At 40.0% G+C, this 26,685-nt stretch overlaps 4 protein-coding genes across 9 annotated transcripts in view; 3 read left to right on the top strand and 1 right to left on the bottom strand.

Moving 5' to 3' along the window:
- Window positions 1–26,685, top strand: part of LOC121305919 (receptor-type tyrosine-protein phosphatase H-like) — a 364,307-nt gene that overhangs the window by 167,819 nt on the left and 169,803 nt on the right. The gene's annotated exons all lie outside the window — the stretch shown is intronic.
- Window positions 1–26,685, top strand: part of LOC121305928 (zinc finger protein 829-like) — a 219,917-nt gene that overhangs the window by 74,923 nt on the left and 118,309 nt on the right. The gene's annotated exons all lie outside the window — the stretch shown is intronic.
- LOC121305948 (zinc finger protein 501-like) lies at window positions 10,416–14,805 on the bottom strand. Of its 2 annotated transcripts, none has more exons than XM_041237648.1 (3): window positions 14,533–14,805; window positions 13,565–13,762; window positions 10,416–11,436 (listed from the first exon to the last, which is right to left on the bottom strand). In XM_041237648.1, the coding sequence occupies exons 1-3, from the start codon at window positions 14,717–14,719 to the stop codon at window positions 10,481–10,483; spliced, it is 1,341 nt and encodes a 446-aa protein (XP_041093582.1). In that variant the 5' UTR covers window positions 14,720–14,805; the 3' UTR covers window positions 10,416–10,480. The 2 variants fall into 2 exon arrangements, with proteins under 2 accessions (XP_041093582.1, XP_041093583.1); XM_041237649.1 differs by having other exon boundaries at window positions 10,432–11,436; window positions 14,397–14,606.
- LOC121305963 (zinc finger and SCAN domain-containing protein 2-like) lies at window positions 15,454–22,529 on the top strand. The gene is made up of 4 exons (XM_041237681.1): window positions 15,454–15,558; window positions 18,966–19,415; window positions 19,783–19,830; window positions 20,800–22,529. The coding sequence occupies exons 1-4, from the start codon at window positions 15,489–15,491 to the stop codon at window positions 21,258–21,260; spliced, it is 1,029 nt and encodes a 342-aa protein (XP_041093615.1). The 5' UTR covers window positions 15,454–15,488; the 3' UTR covers window positions 21,261–22,529.

Here is a 26,685-nt window from a genome sequence, read left to right as displayed (position 1 = left end):
ACAACAGTGAAGAACTATCCCTGCCCTAAATGTGGGAAGCAGTTCTGTCGTGTACAGGCTCTTCAAGGACACAAGAAAATTCACAGATTTTCAGCCACTTGAGGACACAAACACCAGGAATAAATTGGATTAAAATACAGATCTATTTACTGGAAACAAAGGGTGCTCTTGCTTGATAAACAGGGTTATTCCTAATCACTTCGGATCAAAAACTTCCTCTCCCAGATGGAAAATATGAACTACTGCATCTTGTTTGGACCATTCGTCATTTTGTTGACCGTTTGGATTTTGTTATGTCAAATTAGTAGTCTATGTTATATTGTGCTTCTCTACTTTTTTGCTCAGTGTATACACACTATTATTCTATATATTGTTATGGTTTTGCCTTTTTAAGTTGTTTATAATGTAATAAAAAAAAGGAAAGGCATTCAGAAGACGCCAGAAGTCCAACGCTGATTTAAACAAAACAAAAAAAACCCTACATACAGTGAAACGGAGTCCGTACTGCATTATTTACAACAGATAATGTTAGCAGTGGTGTTACTGCAACAGAAGATGCTGGGCAGTTAAATATAGACTAGGTAGTTGTTAGTTTTGTTTGTTTTTATTCTCTATTAATTAAATTAACCCATTGAAAACAGGCAAAGAGACAACTAGACTTTTAAAAAGAAATTACAGTTAAATAAGGAAGTTAGGAGGTTCATGTTGATGCAGGGCCATGACTGGGTTTAAATTCAACACCAACGAGAAGTAAAATGTTGTTACTGTGTGATGTTCAACCCCAGCCCCTGTGCTTATTTTATGATGTATGTATGTATTGGTGCATGGAGTGTGGGTTGTGTAGCCCCAGTGATTTAAAATGTTTATTTGTATTTCGGTACAGGATTGCACATGTGCAGAGTAAAGGGTGTATTTGTATGTGGACACAGGGATCGCGCAAATTAGTTCACGTGCAGACAGTGCCGGGATTCAAGTGAAAAATTCATTAACAAGCAAGCCCTGGCACAGCTGCAGATAAAAGGAGACGAATCACTCACTCAGGGTTGTGTGTTCAGGGAGTGGAGAACGAGAGAGAAAGAATATAACGCAGCTGCTACAGGTGTTGGAGGTACCAACTGTTCTTGGGTTTGGTGTTTGTCTTTTTTATTTTGTTTTGTGTTTGTTTAATAAATCTGCGCACCAGCGCATTCCTTACCCACAACGCTGTGTCCTTCATTTCCGGGTCTCCCGTCCCCCACAAAGCCACCTTGTGACGTACTGTTATTAAGCACTGGTAGTAATCTGAACCAGTGGTATTTCAAAACAACACAAACCTGTTTTTACGTTAGCCAATTAAGCTAGGAATGTTTTTCTTTCCTCTTTTTTTCATTAATTGAAATTCGTTTTCAGCTTGAGTTTCATATTGAAGCTTGTAGTTCATTCAACCATGTAGGAATTTGCTTAAGATGTTTTTCAGTTCAAGTAAGCTTATTTGTGTATAAAACCTGACAACAGAGTCGCAGTCCTTATTTCGCAGACAGTATTCTCTTTAAAGGCAGGGACCTGAAATCATAAGGTCATTAGCATATTTTGCTTGTATTACTGTCCCTGTGCACAGTGGCGTGTATCACTAGGAATTGTAATCCCCAGGTTTTACACACAACAAACACAACACAGTGAGTGAAATTAGGTGTAGTGGTGTAATTTCGGTACTCCTGTGAAATGCTGGGGTTAAAGTGATGTCTGGGTTGATGCTGGCTTGCGCTACAGCTCCGGCCCGCGTTACTGGAAGTCTACTGAGACAAACGACCGTTACAGCCGACCTTAAGAAACACAAAACGAACACGGCTTTCAGCAAAACACAGTATTCCAACCATTTACAAATGAGCAGATTACTTTGCTACTCCCCTATTTTATACCCTCCCTCATGACCCCTTGGTTATCGAGCGCATCCACTTCTCCAATGCGCGGATGCCACGTCGTTTCCCGTCCGGGTCATTGAGTTCGGTTACTGCAGCTCCACCCCTATTCTAGCCTGCCGACTACCATCTACCCACGGGAATAAATTGTCACGCCTTTTAGTCCAGGGTACTCTGAAAATCAAGCCAGAAAAAGAGAAGAGACGCTCAACAGGAGCAGAGGAAGGAAGAATGGTATTAAAGCATATAAACACCTTCTTTTTGAAAAGGAGCTGCACTAAAGATGCCACATCCTTCCTCGGGTCTTCAAAACAATGAAGGATCTCCAGCTCAGCTTTGCTGCTTGTTGTTCAGGGAGTACTTATCTGAGAAACATCTTTGCTATCCATAAAAACAAAGAAGTCATCTTCTTCCTCCTCAAGGGGTCTCCCACTAGAAATTTCTGATACAAGACCCAGCTCTGCAGCAGCCTGAAGCATTAGGTGACGAAATCTTCTGGTGTCTCCAGAAAGACAGTGTGGTTAGCCAGCGCATCATTGTTGATTTAAAGCTACTCCCAAGACAAACTGGCGCGTGCGTGTGCATTTTTTTTTTTTTTTTTCAATCGAATACGCGATCGCTATAATTCAATTCTCCGCAGTTTAATATTTAAACTATTACTGACAATGTATTCTGGAGTATTTTGAAATTACAAAATACTCAGGAAATGTATTTTTGATACAAAATACTTCTAAATTGGCATTTGCATTATAAATTACAAAATACAAATGTAATGAAAATTCGTATTTTAATTACATGTAGTTTCGATTCTGCCCAACTATGTCCTCAGCTCACCACACACCAGCGAACCCTTTTGACTGGCCGGGTGTCTGCGGGCCTGCCTGTAAGTTTCCCACAGCTGCATGTTCTTCTGACACTGTATCTCTAAGGTGGCTACCTGGCGAGCCTGCAGAATGAAAAGAAGCAGACGGCTGACCGCGCACGTTTCGGAGGCCGCGTGTGTCCGTCTTCCCCTCTCCCGAATCAGCGGTGGGCCGGGTTGAAATAAAAATAATACTTAGTCTTGTTAAATAAATGCTGGTCCCAACACTGAAGTCCACATGTCTCTGAGTCTCAACAACCGTCCGCTATCCCATCACAATGCTTTTAAAAAAGACTTTTTATGCCATGGAGAACTGTACAAGTCTCATTAAGCAAAACCAACTCAACACGCAACAAAAACATGGTTACCAGAACTCTATTGGGCAATAGTCTAAATGAAAAAACTGTTGGTCACTGTGGACTACACCTACACTATATCTATACCTCTACATCTATACTATACCTCATAAATGCAGAATATCATCATAAAAAGATCCTATACATATTTAAAATAATCCCAAATAAACCATAGAAGACACAGCGTATCAAAGCGTGTAGACAGACTTTTTATTCTTAGGCACAAGTATGCATTTCTACATCAGACATTTACTATTAAAATCACTGCATTCCAGAATATATTCTTTTTCTCCTGTCCCGTTTCTTCACCTCAACGTTAGAGTATTCTGCGCAATACTCATCAAGCGCCTGTCTTAATTTTACTTGTGCTCATGTTTTTATTGTTTGATAATTCACTGACGGTGAACATAGAACATATTTGAAAGGTGGACATACAAAAATGAAATACTCTGAGACCTATTTAGAATGTTTTGGTAATATATTTTAGATGTCGATCATGCGCCTCTCTCTACATAAAGAAAACCGCTTTCAGAATGCAATCAGTGTGCAAAGATATTGCCACTGACCAATCATCAATCTAGTGGAATTACGTGATACGCCTGGAACGTCAATGCATCGTTTGCATAGCGACGAGCTCAGCAAACTGTCAGCGTGGCATCGCCAGTTCGTTTTTATGGTGAACCGTCAAAAGTTATTTTATTGACAAAGATTTTGCATCACCTAAAATGTTTGGATTGAGACATTTATGTAAAAAAAAAACGATATGGACATAATTTAGATCTTTTGTTTAATCAAAGAAACTGCAAAATTATATTGCAAGTGTCTACCGGAAGCCATATGATTTTGAAATGTCACATCTTTCAAATTTTGTCAATTTTTTTTTTTTTTAGGTATTGTGACAGAGGAGCCGATGTGACTGCAGTGCAACACACAGGCAGCGCTGCAGGGCAAAAACACACAGGCAGCGCTGCAGGGCAAAAACACACAGGCAGCGCTGCAGGACAAAAACACACCGGCAGCGCTGCAGGGTAAAAACACACAGGCAGCGCTGCAGAACAAAAACACACAGGCAGCGCTGCAGGGCAAAAACACACAGGCAGCGCTGCAGGACAAAAACACACAGGCAGCGCTGCAGGACAAAAACACACCGGCAGCGCTGCAGGGTAAAAACACACAGGCAGCGCTGCAGAACAAAAACACACAGGCAGCGCTGCAGGGCAAAAACACACAGGCAGCGCTGCAGAACAAAAACACACAGGCAGCGCTGCAGGGTAAAAACACACAGGCAGCGCTGCAGGACAAAAACACACCGGCAGCGCTGCAGGGTAAAAACACACAGGCAGCGCTGCAGAACAAAAACACACAGGCAGCGCTGCAGGACAAAAACACACAGGCAGCGCTGCAGGGCAAAAACACACAGGCAGCGCTGCAGGACAAAAACACACCGGCAGCGCTGCAGGGTAAAAACACACAGGCAGCGCTGCAGAACAAAAACACACAGGCAGCGCTGCAGGACAAAAACACACAGGCAGCGCTGCAGGGTAAAAACACACAGGCAGCGCTGCAGGACAAAAACACACAGGCAGCGCTGCAGGGTAAAAACACACAGGCAGCGCTGCAGAACAAAAACACACAGGCAGCGCTGCAGGACAAAAACACACAGGCAGCGCTGCAGGGTAAAAACACACAGGCAGCGCTGCAGGGCAAAAACACACAGGCAGCGCTGCAGGGCAAAAACACACAGGCAGTACTGTAGTGTGTGTGTGTGTATATATATATATATATATATATATATATATATATATATATATATATATATATTATACAAAGTATCACAAACGACTGTACAGTACATTTAAAAAAGCATTTGCATTTACCAACACAATACATTTGTATAAAGGTCTCCCGGCAAAATAAATTCAGAGAGCTAGGAAGGAAATTAAAAGAGAAAACCAAAACTGTGGTATTTTCTGGTATACTACCCGCACCTTGCAAAGGACCATATGGACAGCTGGAAATAATTAATCAAAACGAATGGCTGAAGACGTGGTGCACACGAGAAGGCTTCACCTATCTTGATCATTGGACCACATTCTACAACGAGGACTATCTGTATAGACGGGATGGACTGCATTTAAATAACAAGGGAACTAGTCTACTTGGAGAAAAGATCCTCGAGCAGGTTCGGAAGCATTTAAACTAGAAAGGAAGGGGGGAGAAATCAACAAAAAAACAGAAGGGAGACCGCAACAAAACAAGAACAAAAACTCAGGTAAGACAACCATTAAATGTATTTATCTAAATGCTAGAAGTATCAGAAACAAAATTCTAGAACTTGAAGCTACTGCACTAACAGGTAACTATGATGTGATAGGTGTTACAGAAACGTGGTTATCTGAGAGTGATGGGGACGAATATAATATTTGTGGGTATACACTGTATAGGAAAGACAGGCAGGACAGAAGAGGAGGAGGGGTAGCGCTATACATAAGAAACAGTCTTGAAGCCCAGGTGTTAAACCTGGACAAAGAAAATAAAACCGAATCAATATGGGTCAGAATAACAGACAAAAATTCAAAAGGCATAATAATAGGAGCATGCTATAGACCGCCAGATTCAGACGGTGAGCACAATAATCTGTTATACAATGACATTAGAAATGCGTGTAGCAAAGGAGAAGCCATACTAATGGGGGATTTCAACTTCCCCCAAATAAAATGGGAAAACCCGGTGGGTAGCGCGAAGGATGAAATAGAAATGGTGGAAATGACAAATGACTGCTTCCTAACACAATTTGTGAAGGCACCCACTAGAGGGGAGGCATGCCTTGATTTAGTCTTTTCAAATAACGAAGATAGAATAACTAAAACAGAGGTCAGAGAACCACTGGCAAACTCAGACCACAACATGGTCTCATTTGAAGTGTTTTTTAAATCCCCAAAAGTAAAGACTAAAGCTAAGGTTTACAATTTTAGAAAAGCAAACTATGAAGGCATGAAACAGAGACTAACAGAAGTAGATTGGAGTAAAATAGAGAAAACACCCACAGAAGAAGGATGGTTGTTCTTCAAAAATGTAGTACTAGAGGCGCAAAACAATTACATCCCTAAAGTAGACAAATCTAAATGTAAAACTAAATTGCCAAAATGGTTTAATAGATCAATTAAAAAAAAATATTCAGCGAAAAAAGGCACTTTACAGAGCATTAAAAAAGGACCAAAAAGAAAGTACGCAGAAAGAGTACACAGAACTGCAAACGCAAGTCAAAAAGGAAGTTAGAAAGGCCAAGAGAGAACTAGAAATGAACATTGCTAAGGGAGCTAAAACCAATTCCAAAATGTTTTTCCAATATTACAACAGCAAGAGAACATTCAAAGAGGAGATTAAATGTTTAAGAGATACAAATGGCAAAATCGTAGAGGAAGAAAAAAAAATAGCAAATATGTTAAATGATTACTTTTCACAAGTTTTTACAAAGGAAGATACTGACAACATGCCCCACATGTCATCCAGTTCCTATCCAGTTTTAAATAACTTTAGCATAACTGAGGCAGAAGTGTTAAAGGGACTAGGAGCTCTTAAAATAAACAAATCCCCTGGGCCGGATGAGATCCTCCCAGTAGTACTCAAAGAAATGAAAGAAGTAATTTACAAACCGCTAACCAAGATCATGCAGCAGTCTCTTGACACAGGGTTGGTACCGACAGACTGGAAAATTGCAAACGTAATACCGATCCACAAAAAGGGAAACAAAACTGAACCAGGTAACTACAGACCAGTAAGCCTGACTTCTATTATATGCAAACTTATGGAAACTATAATAAGATCCAAAATGGAAAACTACCTATATGGTAACAGGGTACTGGGAGACAGTCAACATGGTTTTAGGAAAGGGAGATCGTGCCTAACTAACTTGCTTGATTTTTTTGAGGATGCAACATTGATAATGGATAATTGCAAAGCAATATGACATGGTTTATTTAGATTTCCAGAAAGCTTTTGACAAAGTCCCGCACAAGTTGGGATTCAAGGAAACGCATGCACATGGATTAGGGAGTGGTTAACATGTAGAAAACAGAAAGTACTGATTAGAGGAAAAACCTCAGAATGGAGTGTGGTAACCAGCGGTGTACCACAGGGATCAGTATTAGGTCCTCTGCTATTCCTAATCTACATTAATGATTTAGATTCTGGTATAGTAAGCAAACTTGTTAAATTTGCAGACGACACAAAAGTTTTACTTGGCAAACACTGTTGCAGCAGCAAAGGTCATTTGAAAAATGATCTGGACCAGTTTCAAAGAAAATATAAATTGTAATGATATGGCTTGTGAGTTATGTTTTATTTGAATACAACCATTGTCAAAATTCAGAGATATCTACAGAAGAGTTTTAAAATTATTCGGGGGTCAAAAGGGTTAAAGAGTTGGAGAAGGAATCTATGAAAAAAACCTAATATCCCTCTCACCTTGTAATAGTCCCTGGTTCCCGTTCCTGCGGCAGTCTTGTTCACTCCAGTCGGGGTTCATGTTTCTGAGAGGTTGGTTACTGTCCGCATCTGCAGCGCTCATGCATTCCCGCACCGCTTTCAACTCGCTCTCTGATATTTCCAATCTCAGCTTCAGCCTTTCATTCTCTTTCTCCTTCCCAGCCATTGCAATCTGAAACTCGTTCAATTTACTGCCCACAACTCTTGTGATTTCCCACAAGACGGTGTCTACAGCCGCTTTCACTGCGTGCTCGATGGCAGAGCCGAGCTCGTCTTGCAAGAGCGAAACGGACACGCTGACGTCCATCCTCGCCGGGTTTCACTTTGAGGGGGTCCAGCAGAATCCTCTTTGTGATTATTTATTTATTTATTTATTGAGCGACCAGAATTATTTCGGGTTTAAAAGGCATGTCATATGCAGACAGGCTAAAAGAACTGAATCTATTCAGTCTTGAACAAAGACGACGATGCGGTGATCTGATTCAAATTCTAAATTCTAAAATGTATCGAGGGGACAAGGGACTTTTTTCGACCAGCCTGAATGCTCGAGTTTGAATCTTTTGCGGCTGTGACTCGAGTCAGAGTCCACGGACTCGAGTCCTACAAGTCTGGTTGCTTATGAAGGTAAAACACAGATACAAGTGCAGGATTAAAGATGCAATTGGAGTTGTTTAATTATAAAGTATTCATCTTTATTTTAAAAGGACGCTACAAGAGGACATGGAGAAAGTGCTTTCTTTCCACGATCGGCGTTCAAACCGCACATAATAATTAAATACAGTGGAAAGAGCAGAATACAGGATAGCAGCATAATACATGAAATAGTGCATTAATACAGTGGAAAGAGCAGAATACAGGATAGCAGCAGAATACATGAAATAGTGCATTAAATACAGTGGAAAGAGCAGAATACAGGATAGCAGCATAATACATGAAATAGTGCATTAAATACAGTGGAAAGAGCAGAATACAGGATAGCAGCATAATACATGAAATAGTGCATTAAATACAGTGGAAAGAGCAGAATACAGGATAGCAGCATAATACATGAAATAGTGCATTAAATACAGCGGATAGAGCAGAATACAGGATAGCAGCAGAATACATGAAATAGTGCATTAAATACAGTGGAAAGAGCAGAATACAGGATAGCAGCATAATACATGAAATAGTGCATTAAATACAGTGGAAAGAGCAGAATACATGATAGCTGCAGAATACATGAAATAGTGCATTAAATACAGTGGAAAGAGCAGAATACAGGATAGCACCATAATACATGAAATAGTAGCAGCAACCCAGCAGCTAATAGCAGATATCAGTCTTAAAGAGCATGGAGAGCAAGAGAGAACAGATGGGTCTTGAGAGTTGATTTAAAGCGAGTGATGGTGGGAGCATCATGCACCAAAGCTGGGAGAGAGTGCCAAAGAGTCGGAGTCGTGAAGCTAAACAAGCATTCTCCTAGTGTGGTGCACTTTTGCTTGGGGATAAACAAGCAGGCCAGAAGCGGAGGACCTCAGCTTTCAGGCAGGGACATAGAGGGTCAGCAGGTTGAGGAAGTACTCAGGACCTGTGTGATCAGAGGTGCAGAGTTGAACTGTTTCAGCAGTATAACCAAACCAGATACCAACAAAACATGTTCAGAGATGCAGAATGTAACTGTTTCAGCAGTATGATTAAACCAGAGACCAGCCAACATGTTCAGTAAAAAATTTAAACTTTATCCATAAGTATTCCAACAAATATTCAGCCAAAAATAAATACCTAAATTTAAAAATCACATATATTTTATATTGAGACTTACATATATTGAGACTCGGCTAATTTACATCTTATTGTGTTGCAAACACTACAGAGCACATGGATTATATTGTAGAGACTCTGCAAATAGTACCATTAAAACGTATATGTAAATATTTATTATTTTTATAGGAAATATAATGAAAACAAAGCCAAGGACCCACATGGGGAAGTAGATTACCAAATGATCTCCTCAGTCTATGGTCCCTTACAAGAGAATTTTACAGCCACGCTATTGGATTTCTGATGAGGTCATCCTTCCTTCTATTAAAGCAGTTTCCAGAAGTCAGTGGTTTCCGGTCCACACTGATTGATGACACATTGACAACTGGTGGGATTGTTCGTACAGGAAGATCGTCCTTTGCCCAGATTCTCAAGAGCATGGAAACCACTGGATTACAGCTACTCGCGTCCAGGGTGGAATCATTTTATTAGAATCATTTTATTAACTAGTCTTGCGGACGCAAGTTCAAACGTTGTTTAGGTATGTTTTCCCAATAAAACTGAAATGTTTATTGTGCTTTGATGAAGTTGAAAATAATTTTCCCTTAATTACTGTATAACATGTTTAACATGCCTGTAACAGTAATAAAATTAGGAGAATGAAACAGATTCTTCTATGAGCAATACAGCTAAAGTTACAACAAAATGAAGTTTTATTCTACACATGTTCCATATCCCTCTCTGGGAAGGGGGAGTTACCTGTGTTAAGAATTCTGCAACTAATCATGCCATACCTAATACTGTATATACAGTACGATGACTTGCATATTTTAATTGAGACATACAATTTAGATGGATTGACTAGACTGATTTCTCATAGACATACCACACAAGCTAAAGGTATTTAATCAGTGTCAATGTGTTAGACATCATTTGCATTTTCATTTGTAAAATCAGACCAGAATATAAAAACTATCTTTAAAACACTAACTCTGAAATCAAATGTGTAACTTGAGACATTCTTTTTTCACACTTAGTCATACTATACTGATATGAATATTTTATTATATGTGGTGAAGCACATGGTACACCTTAGTTTTCATCACAATTATCTACGTTTTACAATACTGCATTCATGACTCTTCACTTGATTTGAGCAAGTTAATCTCTTCAGCGACAGGGCTTCTGTCTTGCTTAAATTTTCTGGTGTTTGTTAAGGAATTCCACCAGTTGTGAATTCGCTGGTGTTTTTTAAGGTTGCCTATTTGAAAGAAACTCTTCTCACATTCATTGCAGTTGTGCGTTTTCTCTCCTGTGTGAAGTCGCTGGTGTTTTTTAAGGCTTCCTAATTCAATGAAGCTCTTTCCACATTCGCTACAGTGGTGTGGTTTCTCTCCCGAGTGAATTAGCTGGTGTTGTTTAAGTCTTCCTGATCGAATGAAGCTCTTTCCACATTCACTACAGTGGTGTGGTTTCTCTCCTGAGTGAATTAGCTGGTGTTGTTTAAGGGTTCCTAATCGAGTGAAGCTCTTTCCACATTCACTACAGTGAAACCGTTTCTCTCCTGTGTGAACGCACTGGTGTCTTCTAAAGGTTCTTAAATAAGTGAAACTTCTCCCACAGTTTATGCAGCGGTGAGGTTTCTCGCCTATATGAGACCGCTGGTGTTGTTTGAAGTTCCCTAAATGAGTGAAGCTCTTTCCACATTCAGTACAGTGGTGTGGTTTCTCTCCTGTGTGAGTTTGCTGGAGATTTTTTTCTAACATTGTTGTCCCACAGGGTGAAGGTGACCTTGGTTCCTGTTGTGATGAAGGATGTATCTGGATGGCCTCCAGCTGGGAGATGTGACATTTCCTCTGAATGGAACCCAGCTCAGTCCCCTCCTCTCCATTAGTATGCATGTCATGAGATGCCCCTCCTTCATTTAAGGAAGCATCAGGCTTGGCTACCTCTGGTTTAATATGTGCAGAATCAGGAAGCTCCTCTTTAAAGTGGACAGGTTCCATTTCTGGGTCCTCCTCTTTAACGTGAGAAGATGCCATTTCTGATCCTTGTCCTCTACTAAGACATACCAATTTCATATCCGTGTCTGAAACATAGAAGACCAATTTTTATTATTTCTCATATTCCCTAAATATATTTGCTTTGCAAAATACCATTACAAATGTTTGATTTAAAAGTCACCAGTCGTTTAATTTACTTTTTAAAAGGAAAGCGCAGTTGGCGTGGCAGACAAACAAAAATGAAAAGGATTAGTGTCAGTGTATATTTTGACTATTTCAAACATATTCTGCCACAGCACTTCTCTTACACTCTCTTGTACACGAGGTATTCAGAACATATTTTACTGAAGCACTACAGCCCCTATTGGTACCCCCCGGTGCTTTGGCATACACCCAGCTCCACACATGCATACACAGTGCCACATACAGTTTCTAAGTATAACAATTTAGTAGGGAATTTTAATACAACTTTTGTTTAAGTAATATGCATTATACAAATCAAAAGATTGCATGCAAGTGACATTTAACGTGTGATTTACAGAGGAAATGCTAACAGTTATGTACAGACTGTGAATGGTCTAGTGACGTGAAATTTCTAAGAGAATACAGAGTTTGTTTTCCCCATAAGTGTCGTTTATCACATTCCACATACAGAACATTTAATCACAACATAAAACAAAACCCAACGTGGACCACTATACATAACATTTCCCTTGCAAGCTGGGTCCATATTGGACCGCGTGTGGAGTGACGTACCAGCGTCTGTAAATCTGAAAACACTGACCTCAGCCGGTAGAGACCCCTGTTTGTCAGCTTGGGTTTCGTGCTCATTCTAATCTAGCCTGTTGCAGAATTTTTTTAATAAAATGGGTATTTTAAATACTCTATCCTGATTGGTCAAAACAGGTCACATGAGGGTACTGCTATCGCCATGAGTGGGCAATTCTTTTCAAGATGGGTCGAATCACTGGTAGATACCCATACGCTGGAATACTGAAGGAATAAAAAAGGCAACACACACGACCGACGAGATTTTTGTAAAACGTTGACCGTTTGGGAAAACGAAGTGTACATGAGATATTGAATCAGACACCGATGTTAAGGTAGGGAAAAAAGAGCTAAAGTAATATTCAAATGTGAAGTATGCCACTGTGGAGCCGTAGCACAGACCTGGAATGGCTACCTCATTATCCCGCATAACAAAGGACGATTTAAAATATGTACTGTATAACGGGAAATTTTGGCGGGGAATTTATTTTGGCTTCATTGACGGTTTTGATTGGATCGCCACTGATTCTTCCACCAATCACAGTACGACATACAGTGCGTGATCCCGGCCTCTGACAGACTGGTAGCGGCACTGGTTAACGAAGCACCGGGCAAAGGAAGGAATGTGTTCAATGTCAAAGTAAATATGAGAATGGCAGTGTGATGAAGCCAATTTGCTTGAAAAAAAAAAAATTCAAAGCAGATCAGACATTTCCAACAATAGATTTAGGAGATCTGGAGTTTATGATGCGGTCAGGAACTCCGAGGCGGCGTGTGCCTGCTACTGTGGTCCCTGTACAACTGCTCTTTTTTTTGTCTTGGTAGTTTTGTGTTATTTATTTATTTATTATTTTATTTACAAGGGTTTCATTAAGTACTGTAACAGCCAAAACAGTTTATTCCAGACTTGTTACAAAGTCTGTAACAAAAGCATATTTGCTTTGGATTGTTACCTGTTGATTTGTTATAGATACTGCTTTTAGACACTTACGGTATTTTTCTTTGTGAACGCGCAAAGTGAAAAAACAGAGAATATACAAGCCAGGAAGGATCGAGGGCCACTGCCCAGCTGCTCTGGGAAAGGTAGTTTTTTAGTGTTAGGTTTTGTTGTTTAAGTGGGAAAGTGGTGATGAAGTCAACGTGAACTGAGTCACCGTTTCCAATGTTTTTCTGTGTATCATTTTTTTTTTCTGATGGTGTTTTAAAACCAAAAATCAGAAGCGCTAGTTATATTATTATTGTATGTATTACTGTGTGTAAATGTGTATTTACAAAAGCACAGATTAAAAATAACATTAAAATACAAACCTTTATGCTAGGGGTACACAGACAGTTGAGAGGTCTGAAAGGGGGCACGTGACAATCAAAAGTTTGGGAAATCAAAAGGCTTTCTTCCCCTTTCACTGAAGATCCTGCTCTATAGATGTGCATTCCAGTTTCCCTCACCTCTCTCAGTGATGCTAGAAGGTGGCGTTTCCTCCTGCAGGATCCGCTCGTTGGCCTGGTCGCACCCCAGCTCAGTCACTTCCTCCTTGATCTCAACAGTCCTGTCTGCAGAAACAACCCATCGAATAGGAAGCTCTGGGCTGAGGTGAGCTGCTTCCATCTCAGAAACTTCCTGTGAGTGAGGCTGATCCGTTCTCACTGAAGAAAAGGAGACAAGACTTTGAGACTGAAATCTTGTGTCAGAATGCATATAAATTGTTCTCATTTGAATCTCTGCAGAATTCAATTCTAACCCAGCCATCCTCAAAACTTTCAAATAATTACTATTAATCCCATGTTATTAAACTTCACCTATCAAACAATATTTTAAATGCACCCTCTTAATATAATTTCCCCTGCGTTTGGTTTATGCAACAGATGGCGCTAACTCACAAAAGACATGAACATGGATCGATTCCAGCCCTACATTCTACAATGGAAATGTTATAGCAGGGAAACTATAAACACCAGCCTGGTTAACAATACATGTACAAAATATTATTTTAATGTTCAGAGTTATTTACAATCTGGTCAATACCTGAATTGCAGTAAACTGTTGACATGTATGTTAAGTTATTACAGAAAATATCAAAGTTGTCCACAGCCCCACCTCACCCCTCGCCACACAGAGTCACAACACTGCAATGTGGACATTAACAAAAGTAAACTTGGCTTCGTTCTGGTGCTGCTCATTTTTTCAATTCCGTTTCGAAAATGATATGAAATAAACGTGCTGTTTCTGTACAGGAGTATGACTTAGGCCTAAACTTCAAAATGAACTGGTTTTGCTTACCTATTGAATTACTCCCTCTCTGCTTACAGACAAAGTGGCTGTTGCGTCTTTGTTTCGGAAATATTGATTTTTGCAAGCCTTTCGTTTAGGGTTTGGGTCGTTTCAAAAGCTACAACAGTGCAAAAAACACACTTACAGCACAAACCAAAGACGGCAAACCCTCCTGCGCTCGCAGCAGCTTGATTCACAGCGCCCCATTGAGCAAGCGCTGCGCAAGAAGAGAGAGAAGAAACGGGAGCCATTTCGGATCCACCACTGGACATTGCAAAGGAAAACACAGCGCTGCCTGACTCAACATGGCCAACTCCGGTATCTCGTTTCATAACCTCCTCTTGTCATAGCTATCCAGTCTTTGGCTCGACAGGGAGGCCAGCCATTCAGTTTCGCAGGCTAGGGTTAGGGCATTTCTGCAACCCTATTACGCGCCGGCTCCATCCAGGTACCTCTGCCACCATTGACGCTTAAACTTCAGTGCAGGAAATATAAACGTTTGGTTTGTTTACGCTGGGAGGGAGAGAGACTGCTTTCTGTCACTGGTGCTATTATGGCACCGTGTCTCCTGTTGTGTTAAACTGTTTAGGTTGTGTTGAAATGTTTCCTAATATAGTGTTTTTTTTTGTGTGTGTGTTCGTTTATTGCTTGCACAGATTTCCGGGACAGAGTCTGCTTTCTTAAACTCAAGAGCCTGGAGCTAGAGAGAAACTGACCTTGTCAGCATGATTACTGAGAAAACTGATTAGACTGAAGTTCTGTGTTTCTGAATCAAAAGAGCATTTCGCTGGACCAGTCTAACTAAAATAAATACACACATAAATAAAAGCGAGGATGGACGTCAGCGTGTCCGTTTCGCTCTTGCAAGACGAGCTCGGCTCTGCCATCGAGCACGCAGTGAAAGCGGCTGTAGACACCGTCTTGTGGGAAATCACAAGAGTTGTGGGCAGTAAATTGAACGAGTTTCAGATTGCAATGGCTGGGAAGGAGAAAGAGAATGAAAGGCTGAAGCTGAGATTGGAAATATCAGAGAGCGAGTTGAAAGCGGTGCGGGAATGCATGAGCGCTGCAGATGCGGACAGTAACCAACCTCTCAGAAACATGAACCCCGACTGGAGTGAACAAGACTGCCGCAGGAACGGGAACCAGGGACTATTCACCAGAGTCAAAGGTGGGTTTAAATATTGGAGTTTACACAAAGCTGCAATAAAAGAAATAAAGCCATTTAAATACTCCTTGTTATTATTTGTGGGTAGATGGTGTATTTTAAATGATAGACCACAACCAAAATATTTACTGTCTATACTTTGAATATAACTTTCTCAAAACCTAAAGCCTTAATGTTTGTTTCTACGTGTTGAGGCATTCATCTTCACCCAGTAGTGGGAAGAATATCACGTGTCGATGATATGATAACAAACTTAACACCAAGGAGTTATAAAGCCAGTTTTGCATTTTACAGACATTAAAAAATTTGACTTGAAATATTCAATATGGCTGCCAAAACCATGTGCCCAGTCAACGTCATTCTTTCATTGACATTAATTCCCCAAGCCCTGTACTACCGGTATGACGTTTCATCACTCTACCACCTTGTAACCATAACTACAATATATGCAAATTGAGCAGAGCTGAAATTTGATTGGCTCGTTCGGCCATGTTTTTTGTATGTAGCGACTTGCCTTTGACAGACAACCTTGCCAAGGCTGTGTATGCAAAGTTTCGCTAAAGGCGGCATAACTGTTTCAGAGAAGAAGAAGGTGTTAAGATATTTTTCGCAAATCCAACCCCCAAAATGTGCTACAGGTTTTCTTCTCGCGAATGAGGGGAGAAATGAGGCCATGAAGGGAGTGTACGCACCACTTATCAGATCTCTGCTGTAAACTGTTTCGGAGAAGAAGATTTTTTACAATTGGCCAAAATCAGGTAGCAGGCTAATTTGTTATAGAAAAATTCTAACGAACAAAAAAAGTCTTACAAAAGTGTTTTCTATAGTTGATCTGATAAATAGAATAAGGAACTGATTGGTCATGTTGCTTAAAACAAAATAGTTATTTATTTTTTGGCACAGGGTAAAATACATATAGCAACGTCATTTAAAAAAAGCATTTAACACGGAAGATGTATGTTGTTGGATTTGTGTCTATAGTTAATGTGCCAATAGAGAAGTAGGCTTCCAGTGTTGTTACAAATTATTATTACACAACTAGAGTTTGTACAAAGAAGATTTCTTCACTTACCTAAAACACTGTAAATACTTGTATTCAACAAAACTACGTTTGAAATGTGTTGCTACCACGAGATAGAGCGTTTTCAAAGGAGGTCTTTGGTAAGAGTATTTGTGTCAAGTCAATTCTCATAATTTTATATCTTATCGAAGTTTATGACCAAAAAAAAGGTACAAGAGATACTGCCGGCTTAGGTTCCAGGGACTACAACTCCGCAAAATCAAGACAACGTGATGTCTATGCTTTAGTAATGATTGCAAAAAACCGAAGTTTTACAGTTGAAGTTTAGAAACGGTTTTTCAAAAAAAAATTTTTTTTCATTAAATGTCCATACAAAACAGTAGATTGTAGACAAGGACACTACCGATAGTCTTGCGACACATCTCGTCCCGCTATGGACGAAAATATGGGTACACAAAATCTAAGAGAAAACCCCCTCCATGTCGTAAGAAAGATTCTCGACATGGGAGGGTCATTCTTTTATTTGTGTTGTAGTTAACACACATACATTTAACATCACTCTGCATGTGTACGACTATATATATTATATATATATATAATATATATATATATACTATATATATATATATATATATAGATTTGGTATAACCCTATTATATATATATATCGTAAATGTAGATTTTTTCATACCTTTTTGGCAAAACCATTGGGATTGGCAAGTTGGGATCCCTAGGGGGCGATTGTGATATTTAATAGTCCCCAGGTGGCTTGCACTCGTACAACCGTACCGTGTCTATATTCTTATTTTCAGTGTTAGCAATGAGCTGTCAAATCATGAAATATACTATTGCACGCGCACTTGTCCTACCAAACGTCACCACTGCAAAAGGCGCTTTTGTCTGAGCCTGATTGTTTTTTATCGTGTAAATAACTTGTGGGGCTCCCTGCCACATGCACACTGATATTCATCTACTGTTTTTTTTTTGTGGTTGCTTTGTTTTCCGCGTTTGTTTGTCCTTTGTTTCGTTAACAAAAAAGATCAAATTATTGAAATGACGTAGTGAGTATGAGAGTGTGGAGAGATTGGGGGAGCCTGCTCTAGCTCCCCAAGAATATAGCGACTCACCCGGCATTAATGGATAAAATTTCCTACTAGAGTAATTCCGAGGTAGGTTAAGGGGTGCTCGAAATTACTCCTAAGTTTATAAAGCTTTGCTTTTTGAAATATTCTGGACGAGAAAAACAGTCTAATCATTTGTTTCTGCCTGCCAAACACAAAGTCAATAATAATAAATAACAACATTATTATTACACACATTGTTGTTGTTTCTTGTTGGTGTTTATTTAATGGTATATATATGATATATAATATATATATATATAGATATATATTATTATTATATATATTATATATATATATATTATGCACACTGATATTCATGCTTGAATTTCTTCCAGCTCAGAATGCAATGTTTGGTTTGGCGTACTTACCAGTGACGCAAGTACTGTGTAACATGCGATCAACCTGCAGTAAATATGTCTCAAAAGAAAGGTGTTTGGATTATTTTCTTTCTTAAATATTTGAAAACAGCAGCAGAACACTCTTGATGCCACATTAAATCCAACAGTGAACTTTATTTTTAGGTGGAATCTTAAATCACATTAATAACCATTATTATTATTATTATTATTATTATTATTATTATTATTATTATTATTACACTGTGTACTTTAAAAAATTGCCTTTTGTAAATGGTTGTTGTGGTGTTGACTGAGTGAGTTGCCACTTGGTATTTAGTTAGAGACCATCAACAGAGTAAGACAACCAAACCAGTACTGGAGAGAGAAGACTACAGAATATCATTTTTTTTTTTCTTCATTGTTAAATAAAAAATAAATAAAAATAATCAAAATTAACAGACACTCGATTATTGAAAATCAATAATCGTATTCATGCTTGATTTATTTAAATATTCACTCGGCAAACCTCTAGTTGTAAACCAAATGTATACGTTGCTGTCAAGCACACAATATAATATTAATTTGTTCTTTGTATACCTGCATTATCTATTATGATCGGTATCGGCTAAGAATCTTAATCAGTGCACCCCTAGAAGTTAACAATGTTTGACCCCAACCTCATTTTCAGCTCTTAGGCCAAATTATGTATTTTCCTGGTAATTGTTGGACCACACTTGAAATCTGGGTGTGTGAGTCTCTCTATGGAGATCAGTATCTGTGATTTCTTATTTCATAAAACTGTTGGTTGAGCAAATACCGACCCAGAATAAGGTCATCTTGGAATCACCCTGGTAGAATATCAGAAGAATTCTGAAAAGCTGTGTAGTAAGGTATAGGTTAAAATCTTGTACACATGTGTTTCACACAGATACCGAAGAGAGACGTGCTTTCAGTGAAGCAGAGGAGGGGCCAGTGATGGAAGCTGTTTACAGAAAAGAGGAAATCTCTGATCAGGAGTGGGGTGGAGGTCAAATGGAGATTACAGAGCTGACATTTGTTGAGAGTAAAGAGGTCCCTGAACTTGAAGCTGTCCGCATTAAAGAGGAGACACCAGAACTGCAGTGTGGTCACACCACAGAGCAGGTTTCTAAAGCAAATAAAGAGGATATAGTGAAGCCTGAATCTAGCCATTGTGAGCAGTGCCCACCCGAATTGGTCTGCATGAAACCAAATCAGTCTGTCTCTGAAGACACTTGTTCTAGTGTTGGAGGAGAGGGCACTGTGCTGGGGTCCATTCAGAGGAAACATCTCACCCCTCAGGAAAGAGCCGCAGGTGGAAAGGAGGAAGGAGCAACGCCGTCCACTAGCAGCACAGCATGTGAGTAAAGCTGAGTACAGCAGTGCAGTCGCATGGGGGTTGAGGTGAACTATAGTTTACTTCACATTTTCTTATAAATAATCTTGATTCAAATTAAAACAGTTTGAGTAAGTTATGTGCATGTTAGTCTGTTTGTTTGGGGGTGGGTTCAGTTCCCTGAGGAATCACAGCTTTCTTTGGAAGCAAACTGGTCAATTTTATGTTCCCTTTTGTGTTCTAAATCTGCCTTTACCTGGATTTGAGCCAGGCTTTTATGTGATCTCAGATTTTTAACCATTAACCATCATAGATCTCAACCCACAGCCAAGATTGTTTTACCACACTGTTTTAAAAAAAACGTACTGACATTTATTTTATGTATTTCCAGACCCATGCTGGGACACCCTGCTACATTTTCATCCAAACAACGTTTTTGGTAAGATCATAAAATACAGAAAAAAGTGAAAAAATGAAAAACATGTTTTTTTAAAAAAATATATTTTACCTTTAAGATGTATTTAACAAGCATGCTTTTTTAAAAAAATAAATTATGTTACTGTACCTTAGGTACCCTAGGGTAAAGACGTTTCTTGCACAATGTAACATTAAATCCTTTAACCTGATTGGTCAGTGCGAGGGAAGTCATCTCTGGCAAAGCTGTGTTGAATCGCTGTTGCAGTCCGCTGGATAATACATCAATACAGTATTCCTGTATTTGACCATTTGTCCGTTTGATGAAAGACAACCTCTGTTTTTGTACACGCCTTCCGAATATTGTCTGTTGGTGCGGACTAATTCTGCCTCCTGGCTGTCCTGTCTATCTGTTTATATTTACTATAGCAAAAAAAAAAAAAAAAAAAAAAAGACAATAGCAAATATCTCCGGTTTGAAAGGAGAATCGAAGAAATCGAACAACTGTTTTTTTTTTATTTATTTCGCTAACACATTTTAGACCTGCAACTGGCTTGCAACATAACTGCCCTTGCTACTGTGACCCCTGCTAGATGTGCACCCACTATCATGCCTCTTTCGAATGCTTTGCCTTTCCACGGTTCTGGTAGACTGTTTGCAGTTGTGCTGCTCCCACTGCTTTATAGTGGTGCTGGGATCACATGTCTTATCAATGGATGATGTCATATCCAGTCAGGTTGCTAAGTGTCACCAGAAGAAACATCTCAGTACAGTAAACCTGATCGTATACTTTTATTTCTCAGTGATATTCAGTGGGGTGGAAATCAGTGACTGGTGTATCCTAATAATCAAAGTGATATTCTCAAGCATTTGTACTTCTTGACACCCACTATATTCACCCTGTCTGGTATTAACATGAGTGATATTAAGCAGGTTTGTGTAAGAATGCTGTACATTAACCTTTGTCACATGTCTCTTTCTTTTTTTTCTCTAGCTGCTGAAGGAAATCTCACAGGAGAGAAACTTCATCGCTGCGCAAAGTGCGGGAAGAGATTCAGTCATTTAGTGTTCCTTAAAAGACACCAGCGAGTTCACACAGGAGAAAAGCCTTATCACTGCACTGAGTGTGGGAAGAGATTCACACAGTTAGGAAGTCTTAAATCACACCAGCGCATTCACACAGGAGAAAAACCTTACTGCTGCACTGAGTGTGGGAAGAGATTCACACAGTTGGGACATCTTCAGTCACACCAGCGCATTCACACAGGAGAGAAACCGTATCGCTGTCCTAAGTGCGGGAGGAGTTTCACACGATTAGAAAGTCTCAAATCACACCAGCGCATTCACACCGGAGAGAAACCTTATCGCTGCACAGAGTGTGGGAGGAGTTTCACACTGTTACAAAACCTTAAAAGACACCAGCGCATTCACACAGGAGAGAAACCTCATCACTGAGTATATAGGGTTGTACGCCCCCACGTGTTGTTACAATTGTCTAAATAAAATACCTGTAATTTTTCTTTTCATTGTTAACGTCCTGATAACTTTAAAGTCTGTTTCAAAGCTCTTTTCAAAATGTCCACTCTTGTGCACTGGGGTTTGAGATGTGTCCTCTAAATCAGTGGTGCACAAACCTTTTAAATTCCACCCCCCATTTGTTTTTAGCAAAAAATAGATTTTCATCTATTTTTTCCTTAACCACAAAATGTCCAGATTTAGCTAAATACATCAACCGATCACAAATTCAGCATTTAAAATCAGTATATAAATCTAAATAAATATGGGGCTTCACCAAATAAAGTATGCACACAGGGAGAGAAACGAAATACGAAACTAGAGTGTGGTACTCCCCGCCACTTTGACTAAAATTACGGTGAAATAAAGAGGTAGCCGTACCGTCAAATTCCAATGGTTCTGTTAATTCTTGCCATGTGGCGTCCTTTTGAACCACGAACACTGGATCATAAAGAACATTTATATTTTTCGACTTTAATCATTAAATTCTCATTGATGTCTGTTTCTTTTTATTTCTGTGGTAATCTCTGCTTGAGCGAGACCGTGACAGCCTGATTTGACCTTATTTCTGATTGGTCCATTGCAACGCGAACAGCGCTTAGCGCAAATACAAATAAAACAAGTGTACTTCTATAGTTGCTCGCTCGCTTTGCTTGCAGTGTGCATTACAACATTTAAGACTAGAAGACCTGGAGATATAGTCAGTATAGGATCCACAACAGCGCCCGTCTGCTCTGCCCTCTTTGTTGAATGTTTACGCAGGTAGCAGGACACAGTTTCTTTTGGGTACTGTGGTTTTAGGTGGACAGCAGTCCCAGACTGGTTTGTCTGATAAGTCTGTTTTACGGCAGTCCTGCAGCCGGGCCTCGGTCTCGTTGCCTGTGGCAGTTGACTCTCTTGCAGCTTGCTTCCTCGTCTTGGGTCCGTTCCAAGCAGAGTCCCGTTTTGGTTCTGTTTTTAGTCCCGGAGTTGCAGCTTTGCTTAGCAGAGTGACAGCACCTTCTTTAGCATTCGATGTGGAGCGCTAAATGTTCCATTTCGGTTTTTATAGTCTCCTTCCTCTGCTGAGTTGCCACTTTCATGAGATCATTTGTGTAGCTTGCCTTTTTAACTCACAAATCTTCGAGATTTGTCCTTTTGTCTGCTTCCTTTCGTCCAGCAGCTGCTTGTTGCAGTTGGGACTTGTTGACATCTGTACTTTTTTGTTTTGCAGTCTCTTCACTGTCCTTAGGAAAAGCAAATATTTTAGATTAAAGTTTAAACAACATAATCACGAACACTAAACAAACAGCAGGTCAGGCTGGGCAGCTGCAGGTGCTGTCACTGTCCCTATTTGTATTTTAGATTCATTTTCGCTCTTGTTTCCAACGCTGTCGTTCTCCACTTCCAAACACCCACCCAGAGTGCAGAGAGCTGAAGGCTTTCATGCAGGTTTTTAATTCTGGCTTCCCATCCACGCTGCAAAACGAAAGTTTCGGATCTCACTGTTAAATATTTACAAATAAATAAATAATAATACAAACACAAAATAATAAACGGCACAGGGGCGGAGTGGTACCCCGTTCTAAAATAAATAAACAATACATTTGTTTTAAATACCAAAACGAAACAAATACATTCATGGCAGGGCTTTGCCCCGCCCCCCTTTTTCATGTACAGGGCTTCTCTCCTGCTGCCCCGCTATAGACACGCACACTCTTACTGTGCAAACCTGTTTATTTTTACAACACAATGTAAAAATGTTAAAAACAATAAAAAAAAACTGATACAATAAACTTTTCTGAGGCTCGCTACTTAGAATCCAAACTGGTTGCAAATGTCCTGCCTAGACACGAGGCTCTATTTGCATATGTCCTTTTGCGACACTTCCGCTGTGGAATTAGACCAACAATGCACTCCTGTTTCTATCAAATTTTGTCGTCCTTCACTGGCCAAAAAAAAGAAAAAAAGAAGATTAACGCCAACATGATGCATTGCTTTAACCTGTGCACAATCTCCAGCCAGGATAAAGGTCACCCTCACAGAGAACAGCACACCACTTTCCTACCAGCCCTTCACTGATATCCCTAACAGTCCCATTCCAAGTTGTCCATTCTTGTTCTTGATCTTCATGCACTGACTTTGACATAAGAACTGTTCAAGGATTAAAACGTTTGCAAAAATCCGGGTTCAGAATCCTCCAGGTTACTTTCCCAGAGACATCGGTTACAATCTGAAAAAAGAACAACATAAAACTAGAACATGAGAAATGCTATGAATGACAAGAGGCCACTCTCCTCAGTCTATTTCCACCTAATTAACAACTATGTCCTCTGGTCCTGGTTTCTGTGCTAAAATATTGGTGAGGGTTAAGTACTGTATTCTTCTTTGTTCTAGGCAATATAGATTCCGTTCTTGCAGCCTATGTTCATAGATTAATCCCAGGGCTTAAAAGGAATAGTTTGGGTGCATTTCATTGGACTCTACTGTGCCACAATGTTTTGTTTGTTCTGGTTGTGGTTCTACTGTCATAATCACGCTCAAAGCATCTTCTCATTTCTCTGTCTTCTCTTGACTCATAGCATTTAATTTGTTTCTTTCGGTTGTAATGCAGACTTTTAGGCCTCCTTTCATTTGCTTTTCTACGTCGAGCGGAATATCCAAATGCTATTTTTGCATCTTTCATTAGCTTGTATTTCTTCAGGATCTTCCAACTAGTGCTCTTTGAAGTGACTTGCCTTTCTTTTGTCTGATTTAGTTTGACAATATTTTTTTTACGCAACTCTGCAACAAGGGCACTGTGGAAAAGAAGAACTTTCCTGACCTAACCAGGGTTAGATCTGGCAGTTTAACTAACTGCTGGTTAGTTATTCTTTTTGGGGAAGACGTATTTTGAAATCTTGCTGCCATTCTCTTGACATCTTATAAGTTTCCACCTTTGTGCGTCACGTAGCACCTTTCCAGTTTTATAAAAACATAAATGCATGTTCATTTCAGCCAGCTTCTTGATGGGCAGGCTGATCATTCTGTGGTGACACTGGTGGAGTGCTCACAGCCATGAAATCTTGTACTTTTTCATTTACCTTGAGTCAGCGTCTTCTGTTTTCTTGCTTTTTTTTATTGAATATCTAAGTTTATGGAGAGACGGGCAAGATGGCTTTGGCGCAAAGGCGGTACTGCGCAGAGTACTCTGCTCATTCTGCTCCGAGACGTTTGTTGTGGGCATCGATCGCTCTTAAAAACCTGTTCTTTGACAAGGTGGCGCCAGAAAGTAAAAGCAAACACTTGTCAGGTGCCCAGCATAGACAAAACAAGCTCAACAAGAACTATCAAAGGGTTATCTTTTCTCATGCGCTAAGTGCAATTAAACTATATGCTGCCTGGCTTCTGTTAAACTCATAAGATTATTAGATTAAGTTTCATTTCTAGTAGTTTCAATGTTTTTTTAATTTGTTTTTTGTTTTTTTTACACTTGCGATTTTGTTGTGCAAAACGTGATAGGATAATTCCGTGTCAAACCAACCGAAATGCAAGAAAATCAAAATCTTGAGGCACAGATTTTGCTTATATTTTGTGTAGTGGAAGATGCCGGTCCGGTATGAAACCAGGACCTCCTTTTGTGGGGGGGGGGATTTTGAGGATCTAAATTATATTTAGACTGTCAGTGGCACTATGAATGCTTCTGTACAGATAGCCAGGGAGGTCTTCTGTAGAATTCATCCAAAATAAGTCCCACTACTTCAGTATTTCTGTGTTGCTGGTTTGCTTAAAATTGACAAATTGTCAAACTCCTGAGTGCTTGTTCCTCTGAAGTATAGTTCTATAGCATTATTTTCAAATTGCTTAGGTGTGCTCAGAATTGAACTGACTTTCTGTTTGCAGGTCTGTGACTGTGCATCTACTTTACTCTCTGATTTAATGACCCCACAAAAAGGCTTCAGGAAGAAAGTAATGAAATGGCCCCAGAAAGGCTAAAACCTCTTGTGGGACACAAGTTAACAAACTGACCTTTGGTGGGCTTATAATGAGGATTTGAAGGGCTTGTGGTAAAATAATTCACAGTAATCTGTCTCCACACAAACATGAACAATAAATGCTAATAAAAGGTATGATTTTACTTCCATTAATTGTTTATAGTTGAAGTCCATCCCTCTGTCTTTCTGGATTTCTGTCGCCGAACTGTAAAAGGCATCAGCCTTCTGCTGCCGCTTTAAGTCTCTCCTCCTCTGTTGAGAGTAACGCCAGTGCGGAAAGCCGTGCTTGACCTGTCCGGTTACGAATTCAAAATGTTTGCACATATCAGCACATTGCTTGCCAATGAACCAAGTTGTGTTTTCGCTGATGTGCTGATATTTTAAAAAAAGAAAACAACCGAAACGACCCGCAGCACGGGCAGAAGCTTTTGCAATGCAAAGTTCATTGGGCAGGCGCAGAAAAAGCAGACAGGCGAAACTGGCCCCATTTCGGATCCACAACAGGGCATCGCATAACACAACACGAAGCGGTAGGAGCCGAAACTGCAAACCCTGGTCTCCGGTTTAATATCGTCCCATCGCGCAACGTGCTGCCCTTGCTGCCATGAGGGGGGGGCGGGGCTAGCTGTTGAGTGTTTCTTCAGCCAATAAAACGTGACGATTCCAGCCAGACACGCCCACTTCTAGTGACGCTGGTTCTTTCATTCAAGGAAATCGAAACGTTGCTTTGTTTACGTTTGGGGCAGATCGCTGCACGTTTTACAGCAGTTTGTCAGTAATAGTGTAGTTTAGATTCAAATATTATCAATTTTTAAATATATATATTGTGTTCTTAAACCTGTATTGAGCTCTAAATCAGAGGCCCTTTTCTGTTTTAGACAAGACAAGAGCGCTAGTTACTCCATGCAAAGATAAAAACGAGTCCTGTTTATTTTCTTTATTAATCGCACCAAACGTGCTCGTGTTATATGCATGTTAATTCGCCATTACAAATACAAAATTAAAAGCAAACAGGATCCCTCTACTCGAGTCTCAAAGTGAATCCAGTGAGGATGGACGTCAGCGTGTCCGTTTCGCTCTTGCAAGACGAGCTCGGCTCTGCCATCGAGCACGCAGTGAAAGCGGCTGTAGACACCGTCTTGTGGGAAATCACAAGAGTTGTGGGCAGTAAATTGAACGAGTTTCAGATTGCAATGGCTGGGAAGGAGAAAGAGAATGAAAGGCTGAAGCTGAGATTGGAAATATCAGAGAGCGAGTTGAAAGCGGTGCGGGAATGCATGAGCGCTGCAGATGCGGACAGTAACCAACCTCTCAGAAACATGAACCCCGACTGGAGTGAACAAGACTGCCGCAGGAACGGGAACCAGGGACTATTACAAGGTGAGATTGAGCTTTTTGATAGTACTGTGCTG

The sequence above is a fragment of the Polyodon spathula genome, chromosome 45 (assembly GCF_017654505.1).
Source record: "Polyodon spathula isolate WHYD16114869_AA chromosome 45, ASM1765450v1, whole genome shotgun sequence".
Lineage (NCBI taxonomy): Eukaryota > Metazoa > Chordata > Actinopteri > Acipenseriformes > Polyodontidae > Polyodon > Polyodon spathula.
This window is presented reverse-complemented; position numbering and strand designations above follow the sequence as displayed.